Source organism: Poecilia mexicana, unplaced genomic scaffold (assembly GCF_051168715.1).
Source record: "Poecilia mexicana isolate PSO_F unplaced genomic scaffold, ASM5116871v1 scaffold_14, whole genome shotgun sequence".
NCBI lineage: Eukaryota > Metazoa > Chordata > Actinopteri > Cyprinodontiformes > Poeciliidae > Poecilia > Poecilia mexicana.
The window spans coordinates 1,371,534-1,386,770 of record NW_028263383.1 but is presented as its reverse complement, the minus strand read 5'-3'; the positions used below and the strand labels follow the sequence as shown (position 1 = coordinate 1,386,770).

General features: G+C 41.3%; 2 protein-coding genes across 7 annotated transcripts in view; one reads left to right on the top strand and one right to left on the bottom strand.

Annotated features, from left to right (window-relative positions):
• npas2 (neuronal PAS domain protein 2) overlaps positions 1 to 7,580 on the top strand; it is a 47,663-nt gene extending 40,083 nt beyond the window's left edge. For all 3 annotated transcript variants that reach the window (XM_014996827.2, XM_014996828.2, XM_014996830.2), the window contains exons 18-22: positions 145 to 360; positions 1,318 to 1,502; positions 1,590 to 1,682; positions 1,767 to 1,971; positions 2,770 to 7,580. In XM_014996827.2, the coding sequence (XP_014852313.2) occupies positions 145 to 360; positions 1,318 to 1,502; positions 1,590 to 1,682; positions 1,767 to 1,971; positions 2,770 to 3,018 (948 nt within the window). In that variant the 3' untranslated portion in view covers positions 3,019 to 7,580. The remainder of the gene's footprint in view (positions 1 to 144; positions 361 to 1,317; positions 1,503 to 1,589; positions 1,683 to 1,766; positions 1,972 to 2,769) is intronic.
• A 443-nt stretch (positions 7,581 to 8,023) lies between these two features.
• LOC106923634 (RPA-related protein RADX-like) lies at positions 8,024 to 14,580 on the bottom strand. 4 transcript variants are annotated; one of them, XM_088012523.1, is made up of 15 exons: positions 13,469 to 14,580; positions 12,055 to 12,197; positions 11,749 to 11,941; positions 11,465 to 11,573; positions 11,249 to 11,349; positions 11,036 to 11,155; positions 10,654 to 10,749; positions 10,416 to 10,583; positions 10,205 to 10,330; positions 10,001 to 10,121; positions 9,871 to 9,918; positions 9,711 to 9,796; positions 9,321 to 9,560; positions 8,395 to 8,568; positions 8,024 to 8,275 (listed from the first exon to the last, which is right to left on the bottom strand). In XM_088012523.1, the coding sequence occupies exons 1-15, from the start codon at positions 14,055 to 14,057 to the stop codon at positions 8,139 to 8,141; spliced, it is 2,451 nt and encodes an 816-aa protein (XP_087868649.1). In that variant the 5' UTR covers positions 14,058 to 14,580; the 3' UTR covers positions 8,024 to 8,138. The 4 variants fall into 4 exon arrangements, with proteins under 4 accessions (XP_087868649.1, XP_087868648.1, XP_087868647.1 ...); XM_088012522.1 differs by having other exon boundaries at positions 8,386 to 8,568; positions 9,711 to 9,793; positions 13,469 to 14,578; XM_088012521.1 differs by having other exon boundaries at positions 8,386 to 8,568; positions 13,469 to 14,577.
• Between the last annotated feature and the right edge of the window lie 657 nt (positions 14,581 to 15,237).

Genomic DNA, 15,237 nt, shown 5'->3' with positions numbered 1-15,237 from the left:
GACCCCTATATTTCTGCATATGCAACTTTATGACCCTATTTTAATTGTTTTTTTTAGAGGTATACATATTTTTCTACAATAACATGCAGGATATAAACCAACTCTTTTCAGTAAGTACATTCATATTTGTTTTGTGTGTGTTAGATGTTGTTACAGCAGCCTGTCCACAATGACTTCAACCAGGCCCAACAGCAGCAGCAGCAGCAGGGGCAGGGCCCAGGAAGGCCAGCACAACAGAACCAGAACCAGTCCCAGTCCAGTGTCATCAGGCAACTCTCTGGCCAGCCGAAACCATCAGCCTGCGGGGCTCACAGTTCATCTCCGCTCTCTTTGAGAGAAAACACTTCACCATCTGCACAGGTTCAATACAGATTTGAAATAAGATAATTTTCAATGCTAAAGTCCAGCATGTGGAAGCTAAGGATGTCAGCTTGACTTAATTTATAAAACATTTATAGAAAGAGAGAGAGGCAGCGCTAAACAGATGATAAACAGAAATATTTTAAATTGTTTAGAGAGGTGGCATTTTTAATATATCTTGTTTCATGTTACATTAGCGTTTAGCATAATTAGCATTGCTAGCAACTTATGTTAATGGCTCAAATTAACCTGTTCACGTTAGCTGTAGCTTCATAATTTCACCGCTGTCTTTCCATATAAAGTCCATATTGAAGGATTTTGGACGATTTCAGAATAAAATAAACACAACTTAGCTCTGGCATTCACTCACCGCTAAGCTAACCGCAACATCACAAGCATTTGGCTGAAAATGTCATGCACTAGCTAATAGCATTTAGCACAACATATAATGATGGAGTGGAGAATATGAAGAGAGGGATAAACAGATGTTAACTTAATCATAAACACAGAAAAGCATTTTGCTTGATTCATTCAGAAAATGAACATCAACAGGTTTTTGTTGCGTTTTTCATTTTTATTAAGATAATTTTTCATAAATTTACAAAGCAGTGCTTTTAGAGGGTTTTTTTTTAAGGTAAATTAAATGTTAAATGATTACTCTTTATGAATATTGTTTTGCCCTTAGCGGCCATTATTGAACAGTGATTTGACAGGAAATAGAGTGGAGAGCAGAAGACATGCTGCAAATGGCCTCAGACCAGTGAATTATAAGTTTTGTTTGTAATTTGGGAACCTGAAATGTCAAAATGATTAATGTTGATTATGTTGTTCCAGACGATTCATTTGGGTGGTAATGAAAAACAAATCAAACCTATTTTTATTTGTTCAGAAGTTGTTTGCTATGAAATGTCAGCGTCTCTCGGGAGCTTATCGTGCATCTCCATCTCCGCGCTGCAGGTTCAGCAGCGGGCTCCTCGGAGCAGACAGAGCCAGTCGGTGAGTTTGCCGATGCAGACAAACACGAGCCTGACGACGCCCTTCTACAGCAACCCCATGATGTTCTCCCAGACCAACACGAGGCCTCAGCAGGACACAAACCAAAGACAGACGGACAGCCAGTTCAGTCACGACGGACAATTACGGTGAGAAGCCTGAGAAAAAAATAATAATTTGTCTGCCGTTTTATGCAGCAGACGTGGTTTTTACGTCACAAACCGTCTCTCCTGCAGAATGCTTCTCAACCAGTCGATGCAGACCATGGTTCCGACCAGCAGCGTCACTTCCCAGCCCTCTCAGTGCAACATGGGCATCTCCCAAACTCTGTAAGCGGCCACGCTGCGACACTTGGCTCATTTATTGGGTTTATCGTGATACTCCGTCTGACCTCCTCACTGGTCTCCTTACAGATACAGCTTGGAGCAGCCGATCACCTCTTTCACCATGCAACAGGTCAACTGCAACGCCGTGCTGGTGCCCTCCCCCGTTTTCACCTCCCCCATAATGATCCCACACAACTCCTTCATCACGCATCAGGCCCAGTCAACCTACCACAGCCAGCCTCAGGCCTCGCAGCACTCCGTGCAGCTCCAGCAGCCCCAGCAGTTCTTTCAGGTACACAGCAGCAGCATAAGCGATCAAAGCCTTCTTCTCTGAAACTGAAAAGACATCTGACAGGTTATAGGTTATGTTTGAATATGCAGATATTGTGTATTACTCATTTCATTAAAGCAATAGTCGTTTTGTTTTTAGATCCATTTTTAAAAATCTTTTTTTGTCGGTTTATCCCAGTGGTCCTGAAGGCCACATTAACCTCTCAGCTGCCCAGCAGCCTCTCGCGTTTTCTCAAAGATTATATAGATATAAGCTGATCAAATGGCGGCACACAACTCCAGGAATTTTGACTGCTGAATCACAACATAGTGGCAAATATTCACAACAAATGTTGTCTCAAGACACTTCATAAAAAAATGTGAAAATAAAACCCTTGCTATGACATTTCAGACAGCCAATCACAGAGGTGATATTGTTCTGTTGTCTCCCTGGCAACGGAGCAGAATAAATTCTGATTGGCTGCTTTTAAATGACACTGGAAGTTGGAGAAGTGGATTTATATCCCTTTAAAAATAAGACATGAAAGTAATACAGATATAAATCCATGATTTTATCTGAATAAATTAGTTTTAGATGTAAATTTAAATCAATGTTTCATTTCCCTTTGCACTATTTCTGAAACATTAAATTCCCAATTCATAGTTCGCTCAGGTTTGTGGTTGTAACTTTACAAAATGTTGACCTTTGGTAATACTTCTGTAAGATTCTGTGTCTAGTTAGCGCTACATTTCCATAAAAGGTTAAATTTCACTAACCAAACTGAACAGAGACCTTTTTCAAACCTTTTTGTTTCCACAGATGACCCAAGGACTTGTACACGGTGGATCTACTCCAGCTTTCCTACACGCCACTAACGTCCCACAGCAAAGCACCATGGGATACATTCAGCAGCAGCCACAAACACAGCAGCTGCCACTTGCGCAGGAGCAGCAGCAGCAACAACCACAGCAGCAGCAGCAGCAGCAACAGCAACAGCAAAGGCAGTACCAACATTCCCAAAACCAGCCAGGCAGTGTTTCAGACTTCAGGAACATGCTAACACGGTAGCACCGAGGACTTCGTCTGAACTCTGAGGATCTGCCTCTCTGACGCCGCCCTGCGGGTGGCAGCACGCCGTCGAGCCTCCTAATTCACGGGGGACGGGGCGGGGAGGGATCCAGCCTGCACGTCGTCATAGTGACACCACAAGTAGAGGCTGCGCTGACCCGACGGCGCCCGCCGGATCCGAGGACAATCTCGAGGCCGCGTCGCGCTCAGGAGGACGGCTGCAACGAGTGGATCATCAAAGATGTTTGGAAAAAAAAAACTAAAACAAACAAACAAACAAAAAAAAACTATTTTAGACCGACAAGTGGAGGTTTTCTTCTAGCAAAGTTCTCATATAAGTGTTTGCACTTTGGTACCCCTATCTCCCCGGAAGTAGAATATTTATTTATTTTTTACCTAAGATCAAACGTTCTGCTCTGTTCCTGATCTCCGGCTCAGCTCCCCTCCTGTGGCATGACGCTAATGCTAAGCTACTCGTGACACTTTGTTTCCAGTGAAAATGGAGAGTCGGAGGTGAGCCCTGTTATTCCCCCCCGCCACAGTTGGAACCACAATTTAGGCACGTCGAGTCACTACAGCAGAACTTTACACGACAAAACAACAAGTGTGACGACCACTTTAACAAAAGGCAGGTGTGACGTAACACACACTACAGCTGGAAGCTGGAGGTCTATAGATTTTTAAAGCCTCAATCCGGGACTGAAGGAGCGAGGGGTGCCGTAGCCGTCCCACCGCAGACCTCTGCAGGCTGAAGCGGTCGCCGCGCAGCACCGGGTGTCGGCGATGAGCTGGGAGGCGGGGAGGACGAATTGTGCCTTCTAACGTGATAACGTTCATGTTGTGGTTCGATTGGTTGCGTCTGATTATGGCTTTAAAAATCCAGCTCAGGTCCGTTTGGAATATAAAAGTATATTTTCGTAAGAGCATAATTTGTTATTAAAACATAAGACATCCAGATTTTCTAATTAATAGATTACCTATATATATATATATATATATATATATATATATATATATATATATATATATATATATATATATATATATATATGTAGTAATTTTTGTGACCTTTATGTTTGCAGTAAGTCCTTACTTTCTGAGCAGTCTGTTTCAGAAAGAGTCCTTTTTGAAATCATTACACAACAAAAACTACCAATTGGAAATACAAGCTGGTCTTACGCACAGACGTTCTGACAGAAATCGCTCCGGTATGCTCAGAGGTACATGCCGGATCTTCTGCTCGGCCCATTGCAGAAAAGCCTCATGCACGCGAGAAAAGCGTAAATTCATGTTCCCAACAGTCCAATCAGCTGCTTTACGAATGGAAACCTGCACACTGCCCCGGTAAAGATGCGTAAAAAGCCTTCATATAACCTCGTTTGTTTCAGCAACACAGCATTAAGTAAACCCCGCCTTTAATTTGATTCATGTTGTAAAAGAAAGGTAAAAAAAAATCTGTGGCATCTTGGGATCACCAAGTCTCCGTGGCAACCTTTAGATGCCATGCAAAAAGCTGCCACACAAACTCTACATGTGTGGAGTTTGCAAAAAAGCTGCTGGGACTTAAACTGAAGCACATGTGGTTCGGGTCAGATCCGACCACTCGTTAAACTTTGGTCGTCCGTGGACAACTTTTCATTTTAGTTGGTCTTGGTTAGCCACTTTAACTTCAACTACCTTTCGGCCACATCTCGACATCTGGAGTATATATACAAACTGTTTTTGTTTCTCCGCTCTTCCCCTTTTCATCCACCGTAACCACTTGGGTTAGGTTTAAAACAAGAGACATAGATTGGAGAAAGAGTTTTGCCCACTGTTTAGTATAGTGGAGGATCAGTGATGCTGTGGGCCCGCCCTTGTTGGGAATCTGGGTTAGCCCAGCCTGCATGGCATTTTGAATCCTTTGAAATATCAGGACATGTGGTGTAAAAATAAAAACATGTTGATTCTGGGGTTGATTTAGCAAACTGAAGTTTAGTGCGAGGCGATGCTTCTGCAGCAAAAGATGAATTTATCTTAGGGCTTTTTACACATCTTACAACAGGGGTGCGAGTCCAACCGTCAGCCTGTTTTGTGATGGCTTGTTTGAATATTTCAGAAGACTCCAAATTTCCAACGCCAACCAGGTGAGCTGAGTTTCAGATTGTTGCCTGCAATGGCTTCATTCACTCTAAAAAAAAATTTACCATTCTGCATTGAGAAATTATAGAGCCACTTCCATCTGAAAGACACTACTTCACGCTAGCATGGTGAAAGAACACGTTTCAGATTCTGTGGAGCTACTTATCGGCCGTTGCAGCTGCTCTCCTTTGTCTCAATCAGCTTGGAGCAGGCGAGCGTGTGCAGGAGCCATTGTTTTGATTGTCTCCGTTTTGTGGATAATACAGAGACGACCGTTAACAGAGGATTGGAGTGTGTTGCTGCAGTCTGTCCAGGAAGGGGAAGAGAAACAAAAAAACACCCATTAAAACATCACAATTACATCACCGTACAAAGACAATCAGCAGAATATACTGTATTTAAACTGCCTGTACCACAGTGTGACTTCACAATCTAACAAAGATTTTAAATCCTATAACGTAATCCCCCCACCCCCAAACTCCTCTTCTGGATTTTAATTGCACATGTTGTTGCTACACTTTATAGAAAGCAGCACGGTGGGGGGGGCGGGGTGCTTGGCCCGTCCAGCGCCGGAGCTGCCCACGTTGCACGACAAGACGTAGCGAACTCAGCATGTACGTTCAGTGCCGTTTTTACACTTTTTTATGTGCAATGTCGATTTAATAAAAAACAGAGAGAGACAGAGAGAAAAAGAATGTTAATTTATACTGTTGGAAATGTTTCCAAACAGATGTACATAGAGGTGTATAATAAGCAGTTGTTACCATGTAATTTATATGGAAGTATTTTTTTAAACGGAAATGTCCTAACATTCCTTTAGCAGTATTTTTTTTTTTTTTTTTTTTTAGTTTGAGACGCGTCCTCTGAAGAGTAGGATTACACAGGACTTTTATCTGCATGGGAATGTGGTGCGCAGGGCCGGAGGCTCCCAAAGAGACTGAACTGAAGGGTCCGATAGTCACCTTGAGGAAGAGATTAAACAAACAGAAAAAAGATCTGAATTTTTATCACGCGGATTGTAGCGAATTCAACCAACAAAGGTACGAAAAGAAGAAAAAGAAGTGCAATTGTGACGTTAGGTTGTTGTTTGAAGCGGTTTCGTTCATGACCGATCCGACGTGCGTCTGCTCATAAAGGTCCAGCTTTACGGGTGCCATGGATGTCTGTGTTTCTGTTTTCATGGAAATGTCACGTCATGCAGGTGTGTGACACTGATATCGCTAAATAAAATTAATCATTTCAGTGACCTAATTCAAAAAGCTGCGTAGATTCATTGCTCATATAACACATTTCAGGCACTTATTTCTGGTAATTGTGAAGATTTGGGGTTAAGGTTAATTGAAAACCAAAATTTGATTTATCAGAAAAATGTATTTTATTGCACAGAAATGCTCTGCTGATTTGCCAGATGTCCAGCAGCTTGTCCCTGACATGTGTGAGCCACTAAACGTCATCGTTAAAGAGGGAAGTATAGATATCAAGAGAAAGTTTAGTGGAAGGAAGAAGTGTGGTAATTTCTTAAGCCACTCAAAATAAAATAAAAATGTATTATTGATCCTATTATTATTATTATTGAAGTTTTCTGAGAAGGCGAATTTTGTGTTTTTTATTAACTAAGGACCCAAGATAACAAACATTGCAGAAATATTTGCTTGAAATGTATGAGTTTAACTTCCTAAATTTAATAGCTGAATAAAGTAAAGTAACAATTTTAACATGCACCTGTAAATCTGTGACGACGTAAAAGGACGATCTGGCAGAATATCAGCCTTTCTGGCAGGAGACCTGGTTGTTTTTCATTCAAACACATCATTCAGAGAAAGTAGACAAAGTTCCCCTTATCATTTTGTTTGCCTTGCTGTGTTGATCGAGAGCAAGTCCGTTCGGCATCCTCAGCCACGCCGAGTCAGAATCACTCGGGTTCGGACGCGAGTTAATCTCGAGAGCTTGATGAAGGGTGTAAATAATCTGGTCTGTCCGTTTTCGTAGTCAAGTCGCTCTCCGTGACGACGATTGCCGCACCTCTTCTCTTTTTTTTGGCTTCCCTTCATTACGTTTTGAATGGTGTTCATCACGGGGATTTCTTTTTTAAATGTACGTCAGTTTGATCACATTTAACTTGTACTTTTTTTTTTTTTCCTGATTTGTAACATATTGACTGGCTCCTCAGATGTGAGCGTGGGCAGTCAGATCTGATCCTCTCTGTGTAAGAGTTGCCAGGATATGAACAAAAAACCCTGGTATCTAGTCAATTCTGCAGTTTCAGTGCAGAAACAAATATATTATAAATATATATATATATATAAATATATATATACATATTGTATTATAGAATGTGGAAAAAAAAACTTTAGGCTACATAGTTGTTTATTTTATATGTCATATAGATTACATATATGTATGTTATGATTTTAAAATTAAAGTAATTTTATAACAGATTATGAGATGTCTCCGTTTTTTGTCATTTTCTCGAAATATTTACTGTAAAAATAAGGATTCAAATGTACTTTACATATATTTTTATAAAGTGTATTCAGTAATATACATCAGCCCAGAAGTTGTAAAAGATATAAAAAAAAATCTTAGAGACAAAAACAAGACTGTTGTGGTTTTTGTTTTGCCTGTCTCTATGGCAACGCCTGCATAGCGTTTTGCAAGGGGTGTTTTCTAAAACTAAAAGCCCTTACAAAATTTCATCAATCTTATTTAGGTGTGTTTCTACAAACCTTGCTGAAGACTCCTAACTCCTCAAATCCTTTAAACAGAACCTTTCTGACAACAGGAAGTAGGCTCAAAGATCCCAAAAGCAACACATCCTGCTCTACTAAAGGAATTATGAAAGCAAGTCATTAAAATCTACTAATACTTGAAATAAAAGACAGCATTTTCCATGCATTCCAGTATTTTAATTGTAAAATATACAACTTACATTACGGTCTTTTCTGTCAAAAATAAATGTACATGATTGACGATGATTATAAGAAGCTGCCCTTTTTTTTCTAGTCGAGTGTGACATCCATCACTCTGTACACCTTGTCGATGAGGATTTCAACTTTATCTCCTCCCAGCTGACACAGCTCCAAAACACACACCACGTGTGTGTTCTCCAGCCCCCGGGCGGTTGCCAAGATCTCCTCTGCAAGAAGGCAACCAAACATAAAAATTTTTTAAAAAAAATCAAAGCCAAACGTTCGACTGGCGACGCCGGAGAAAATGAGAGGAGGGATTTAATTCTGCTGTCGCTACCTGACTCACGGGGAGTTAATTCTCCGTCTCCGGCTGTGCTGTGGAGGGGGCAGAGGAAACCCGAGGAGAGGCAGGACAGCATCGAGTTGTCGTGGGGGTCCTGAGAGAGACCGACGGCGCGGGGGTCGTCGGCGCGCACGACGGGGAGGAACGCGGCATCGACTGCGATCTGCTTGTTAATGCCTGACAGAAAAACGTAAGACAATTAGAACCAGAATTAGTGGGTGAGAACGAACACACCGGAAAGTAAAAGATCTACCTTAACAATAGCTACAATAATTCTAGGGCTGAAATGACTAATCATGATTAATTGGTTATTCAGATAATTGTCAACTAATTTAGTCATTGATTAGTCGTTAACTGGACTATACAGACTCAAAAAAGGCCAAAACAAAACATATTCAGAGCAGCAATCAAGCCAAAATTGTAGCAGAATATATACATTTTGAATTTAAATTAAAAAATATTTGTCTATATGTTTTATTGCACTTTACACAATAAAAATGTTCATTTTCTTACTTAAAGGAATTTAATTTTTAGTTTGTTTGAATCTTTTAATGTATTTCTAACACTGTATAAAAAAGGTGGTTAAGTGACAAATCTGCAGCATGTGCCGTTTATTATTTATGATTAATCGTCAGAATAATCAATAGAAGAACTACAATAATTGGTAGTTGCAGCCCCAATGAACTCTGTCATTTTCTTAAGGTCACACAGACCTCTGACTGCTGACAATAGTTTCCCTCCCTCAGTGTGACTCACTGATGACAAGCATCACAACACAAACATAAAGATCAGTTCGCAGCCTTTGTTCTGGTTATAAAAAAAGAAAAAAGAAAAACATTTTTGTCTACCAAAAGAAAAACAGAAACATTTTCAGAGTGATTCATAGTAGGTGAAATGACCGGAGCAGGACGGAGTGACTCTGCTCTCACCCAGTATGGTCAGCTGGTAATGCCCCGGGCTGGGAGTGTGCGGCGGCGCGGCGGCGGCAGCCGCCTGCGGCGTCCAGCGCGTCGGCTGAAGGTTGCTCCACCGCAGCAGGGCGCTCTTCTCGTCGAAGGTGAACCTGCGAGAGACGCTGTCCTGATGCAGGCCGCCGTGACGCAAATGCTCCGAGATTTCTTCTCGCTGCTTTGACCAGCTGCTGCTCTCCCAGGACGAAGCAACGGAGTCTAGTGGGACACACACATTACAGCGAGGCCCGCACACGCACACACACACACACACACACACACACACACACACACACACACACACACACACACACACACACACACACACACACACACACAGCAGCGAAAATGAAGCAGTGAGTCGCTCACCTTGACATTCCTGCTGCTCATATGCCGAGGCCGACTCCTCTTCTTCCTGCTCTTCTCTTTCTTTCGTGTTTTTGTATTTCAGCCTTCTGGGAACAAAGAAGCTAAGAATGGTTGTAACTTTTAACTAACAGAGAAATGCTCCTGGTTGCAGCTTAATTACCTTTTAATGGGGCTGCTGGCACAATTTAAGGAAGTGGGCACGGCTTTACTATAAAACACGACGTCAAATTTACAATTACCGATTAATTATTCAGCTCACAAGCATAAAAAAATTAGGAATCAAATCCAACCTGAGTTGATTTGTCCTTTTCCTTGTGTTAGCTTTGCTCCTGTCAGAAGAGGGAGACATCAGACAGTCTGCAGGATCTTTATGTGTGTCTGATGAATAATCCTGGGGCTCATTTGAAACCTGAAATGAACAGCAGCAGACGTCTTTAACTATTTCTTTTGTTACCATTACTGAAAATACACTTAAAAATAACAATCTCTTCCCTTCTTTGGGTCATTTCTGTAGCGGATTGCCGTGATCTCGCCCTGAATTGCCAATTTTTTATGCTCCCTGTACTGAAGGCTCTCTAGCTCCCTCTTCAGGTCAGACGCAGCAACCAAAGGAACTTGGCCTTAAATAAAAGAACGGTATAAAGCACAAATCTGCACCATAACCTCCAACGCCTTTAAAATCAATAAATGAATCACTCAAATCACCTGACGTATCCGTCGCCGACTGTGAAAATCTCCGTGGGGGAGGAGGGTAACAATAATGGCCGCCGACGGCGGTTTTTTGGAGGACAACATTGTCCTTCAGAGTCTTGGTCCACTGGATGAAGCTCTTCACTCTGGGGTCACTCACGTATGGCTGGCCCTTGTGGTAACCTGTTGCAGACCCACACAGCTTTAATCCCGTCATCCTTCTCCGGCCACACTGTCACGTGAAAACACCAACCTGTGATGAAGATCTCGGTTTCACAGCTGCTTGTGAGGTAGGGCAAAGACCCTTCCACCTGACACACCCTCATCTGAGTGCAAACAAGGTAGGTCACTGTGGAAGACAAGGCAGAGATGAGACAGCAGCCAAATGCAGGGCCTTGTTGTTTAGTGTATTGGTTTATAATTATTGGGAAGACAAATACATTTCCACATTTATACTCCAAACTACTTTGCAGCGCCAGTTCCTACATGAACTTTTAAGCTCTTGTCCACAGTGAGGAGGTGTGGTGTCTTGTTTTTGATTTTTTTAGATAATTTGTGTCATATTATAGTGTCACAACATGGTGACAGTTTTACTGAATATGTAAAAGAAACAAACAAAAAAAAACATGACTTGCTTGGACAGATTTGATTGAAGATTTCAGGTTGCGACGAGGAGAAAAGTTCCAGGATAAAAGGCCGGTCAGACGTTCCGTCCACCGAATGAACCCAGCGATACGTCCAGTATTTCTCTGGAGCTAAAAGTTAAAGCACAACAATCGCTACATGATAGTAAAAGTCAAATTACAGAGGCTTTCACCCAGTCAGTAAATAAAAAAAAACCCTTTTACCTTTATTCCCTTTACTCCTGACTCTTTCAACACGGCCAACAAACGTCACCAAACCGATGACGTCACAAGCGGAACCGTTGGAAATCTTCTCCAGCTCTGACCTGGAGCACTCGAGAAAAACCAAAGAGCAGCTTTTGAGCCAAAACTGTTGGATGAAAACATACACGCGTGACGCGTAAATACATTTTTATTAAAGCAGCGGCTAGCGTTGATCACCTGGCGGTGAACTGGTAGGACACCTCTGGCAGCCCCCACTGTGGGAGGACGCTCTTGGGTGAGACCACAGTGATGACTGCAGCTGGGTTACGGGGGTTCAGGCAGATTTCTACAAGGAAAAACATTTATGGAAAAGAAATAAAGTGCAATCAAAATAAAATACTCACATGGCAAGTAGACAGAATTACTACAATTCCTATAGCTCAGCTTTTGCAGTTAAATTATGTTCCTCAACTCAACATCACGGTAGTATTTAGCTAAATGTAACGCTCCTAAGTTCGTACCTACAGAGGTGAAGTTTTTCATTCGATGGTGGTCCATTTGTGGGCGGGATCGGTTTGAGTAGCTCTGCTTCAAGGTGTAGTTTTGCAGGTACAACACCGCGCCGACGTTCATCCTGAGGTAGTACTCCGGACAGAGCTCGTTCCAGAGCACAAGCGACATTGTGCCGCTCTGGTCGGCGACTTCGAAGTAAGTCTGAAACATCACAAAGTGCATGTTTTACCCAGTATTGCAGTGAAATATCATGCAAATGCATGAAAAAAAAAAAAAAAAAACAGATTAAGGGTCAGCCTGTGAGTGCAGCTCACCTGGAAGGGGTAATCAATCTTGAGCCCAAATTTCCCATAATACCTTAACCTGGATTTGTGGATTATCTTCACCAGGAGAGGGAGAGGTTTCCACGAGGCTCTAAAGGATGACTCCAGAGAACTCAGGAGGGTGACCTTTGACACTGAAATAAATATATTAAATATTATCAAGGTTTCACTCCTTCTCCTTTTGTTATAAATATACATTTTGCGTTATTGACCTTATTTCATGTTTTATTTTAACCTTCTATATAATGTTTCACTCTAATCTGCTGAAGAGCCTTTAAAACACTCCAATTTGCCTGGTGCACAATAAAATAATACATAAAATATGATTTGAAAAAGAAGAATCATTACATTTTATTATATGTAATGCCACACTTAAGGAAAATTAGGAAAACACAAAGTTTACATTTCATTAAAACTCAAGCCTTTTCTTAAAATGACATACATATATGCACCTAAATAAATTCTAATTAGCTCTTTATAATTTACCTGAATTTTTAAGAGCTATTACAATTTGAGCAGAGGTGGACAAAGTACCCAAATATTTTACATATTTCAAGTAAAAGTAAAAAGTAGTCATCCAAAAAATTACTCAAACATTATTTGGCAAAAAAGTCTACTCAGGTACTCAGTAAGTGATCAAATTATCAATCATTTAATGAATGATAAATAACCAAAGGTGTAAATACATAATTACATTGACCAAAGGACAAAAATGACAATAATTCATATAAGTAACAAAAAGTAACAAAATCAAGCAAAATAAAATTTTTCCAAATCAGTTTCTTTCAGTAACAAACTTTTAAAACTTTAACAAAAACTGCAGATGTTTGTCTGTGTCTGGTTAATTTTTCGCTTAACATGTTTGTTCTTCATTATACTCAAGTAAGAGTGGCAATACTTCATAATAAAATTACTCAAGAAAAAGTAAAAAGTACATCGTAGTAAAAGTACTCCTAAAAGTGAATTTTATTAAAAAACATTACTCAAGTAAACAAGGTTTCCCCCAGAAAACTTGCCAACCCTGGTGGTTGGGTGCCAGGGCAGTCATTCATCCAGCAGCCCATCGTGTTTTTGAGTTTAAAAAAAGTCTAAAGTTGACAGGACATTTGAAAATAACATTTGACAATTATGTGTTAATGAAATACTGGAAGATTAATACCTGCACACCAATTATAAAGTCTTAAAACATGCAAACCTTTTAAAAATAAATAAACGAATAAGCAGTCCTTAGCCTGGTCGGGGGAAAAGTAAAGCCTGGTGGCCCGCCAGGCTTATAACGCACTGGGGGAAACCCTCAGTAAATGTAATTGAGCACATGTAATTAATAACTGCCCAACTATGAATTTAAGTGACAGAAAAAGTGCAACAAAAACACAGCAAGAAGCAGAGAACAGCGGGATCTCACCGTCCAGGACTGGGTCCGGTGAAGCAGACCCCGAGATCCACATGTCTCCCTCCGGGTCGTCGTTGTTCCACAGAGACAGGTAATGTTTGCGGCTCACCTGCAGCGGAACGTCACTCTGCAGCAACACGCTCCTCTCCATGCCGTGTTTTACCAGCATGGGCAGTGAGCTGGGGTTGTTAATGCGGGGCAGGAGAGATGACGTCTCTGCGCTGCTCTCGACCTTCTCAATGCAGATATAACCGTGCCCCAGCCTCCTCTCGTTGTAAACAAAGGAGCACTGCCTGACGCTGACGTCCGTCCCAGTCCTCAGGGTGTTTCTGTGCACCAGGTGGTTCAAGCTGGGGTGAAGGAAGCATTTGGCTCGCCAGACTCCGTCTGTGATCGTCACGTCGTAGCTGTAGCTGTCAAGCTGCTGACCCTCGGTCGGCTCGGACAGGTACCTCTGAATGGCAACAACCGCGACAGGAGCCGCCTCCTCGGCCGTGAGTTTCAGGCTTTGAGTGGAGGGTAATCGCTCCAGCGTCCTCTGGAGGAAAGACTCCTGAGGAAGATCGGCTACCATCGAAGAACAACACGAACTACTCTCCATCACTTGACAGTTAGCTCAGCTAACTGTCAAGTTAGCTGAGCTACCTTGACAGTTTGTTTGTTTACCTTGATATGTTACACACAGCTAAAATGATTCACACCAACTAATGGAGTACCGTAAAATACTTAATACCTTTTAGATGACGGTGGTAAAAACGCTTCAGTAACTCTGGTAACCGCTGGCTAACGTTACAAACTGTTTGGTGCTCTTTGATGGCGTCATCTTGTCCCTTAAAAAAAAACGAAGCGAAGTACGGATAAAAAAAAAACTTGCTTAAATATATTGGCATTAAAATACTTTACAATAAGTTGGACGGTGTAAACAAGAGATCGCTATTTTTGAAAAATCCGCGCTAAACTGCGCAAGAACTGGCGTCATTTCAACAGAAGTGACGTCATCAATGCGACTATTTGCCCTGGTATGGCAGGTAGTTGTAATATATAATCGGACATAACTGCGCTGATAAATTATGAAATACAAATTTTCCTCCTAAAATTATTGTTACTTGCTCAAGCAATAGTGAAGTGGTAGAAGTGGTACTCATTGTAGGAAGGAAAGTTAAAACACATTTAACATTAGTTTTCTAAATGAAATTAATGAATCACATAAATGATCAAAATATTAAACATGGACTACATGGTGGACCAAAAACATTGGTGACAATGAGAAATATGATTTTGAGCCAACAGAGAAAATGCATTACTAATATTATTATCAGTAGTGATACACTCCTGATCAAAATCTTAAGACCAGTCAAAAAATTGCAAGAATTAGCATTTTGCACTATTGGATTTTAAGAAGGTTCTAAGTAGAGCTTCATAATGTTAAAAGAAGAAATCAGCATAAGAGACAAAAACTGCATTTACACTCAAACTTGATTTTTTTCAGCTGATCAAAAGTTTAAGACCATAGCTCAAAAACCCCCTGAAAATCCCCCAAAACAGAAATCAAAGTGTCAAACAAAGGATTCAGTAATGAGTAGCTCCACCATTCTTGTTGATGACTTCAAACAATCGTTTAGGCATGCAGTGTTTAAAAGGAGGCTAGTGGGAACATTGCTCCAAGTGTTGAAGATGGCTTCACGAAGGGCATCCACTGTCTGGATTTGGGTAGAGGATCGTCCCGTGTCTTGATGGACAGCCAATCGGATCCTGCGGCTCAGAGCTGGTGAAATTTTTTT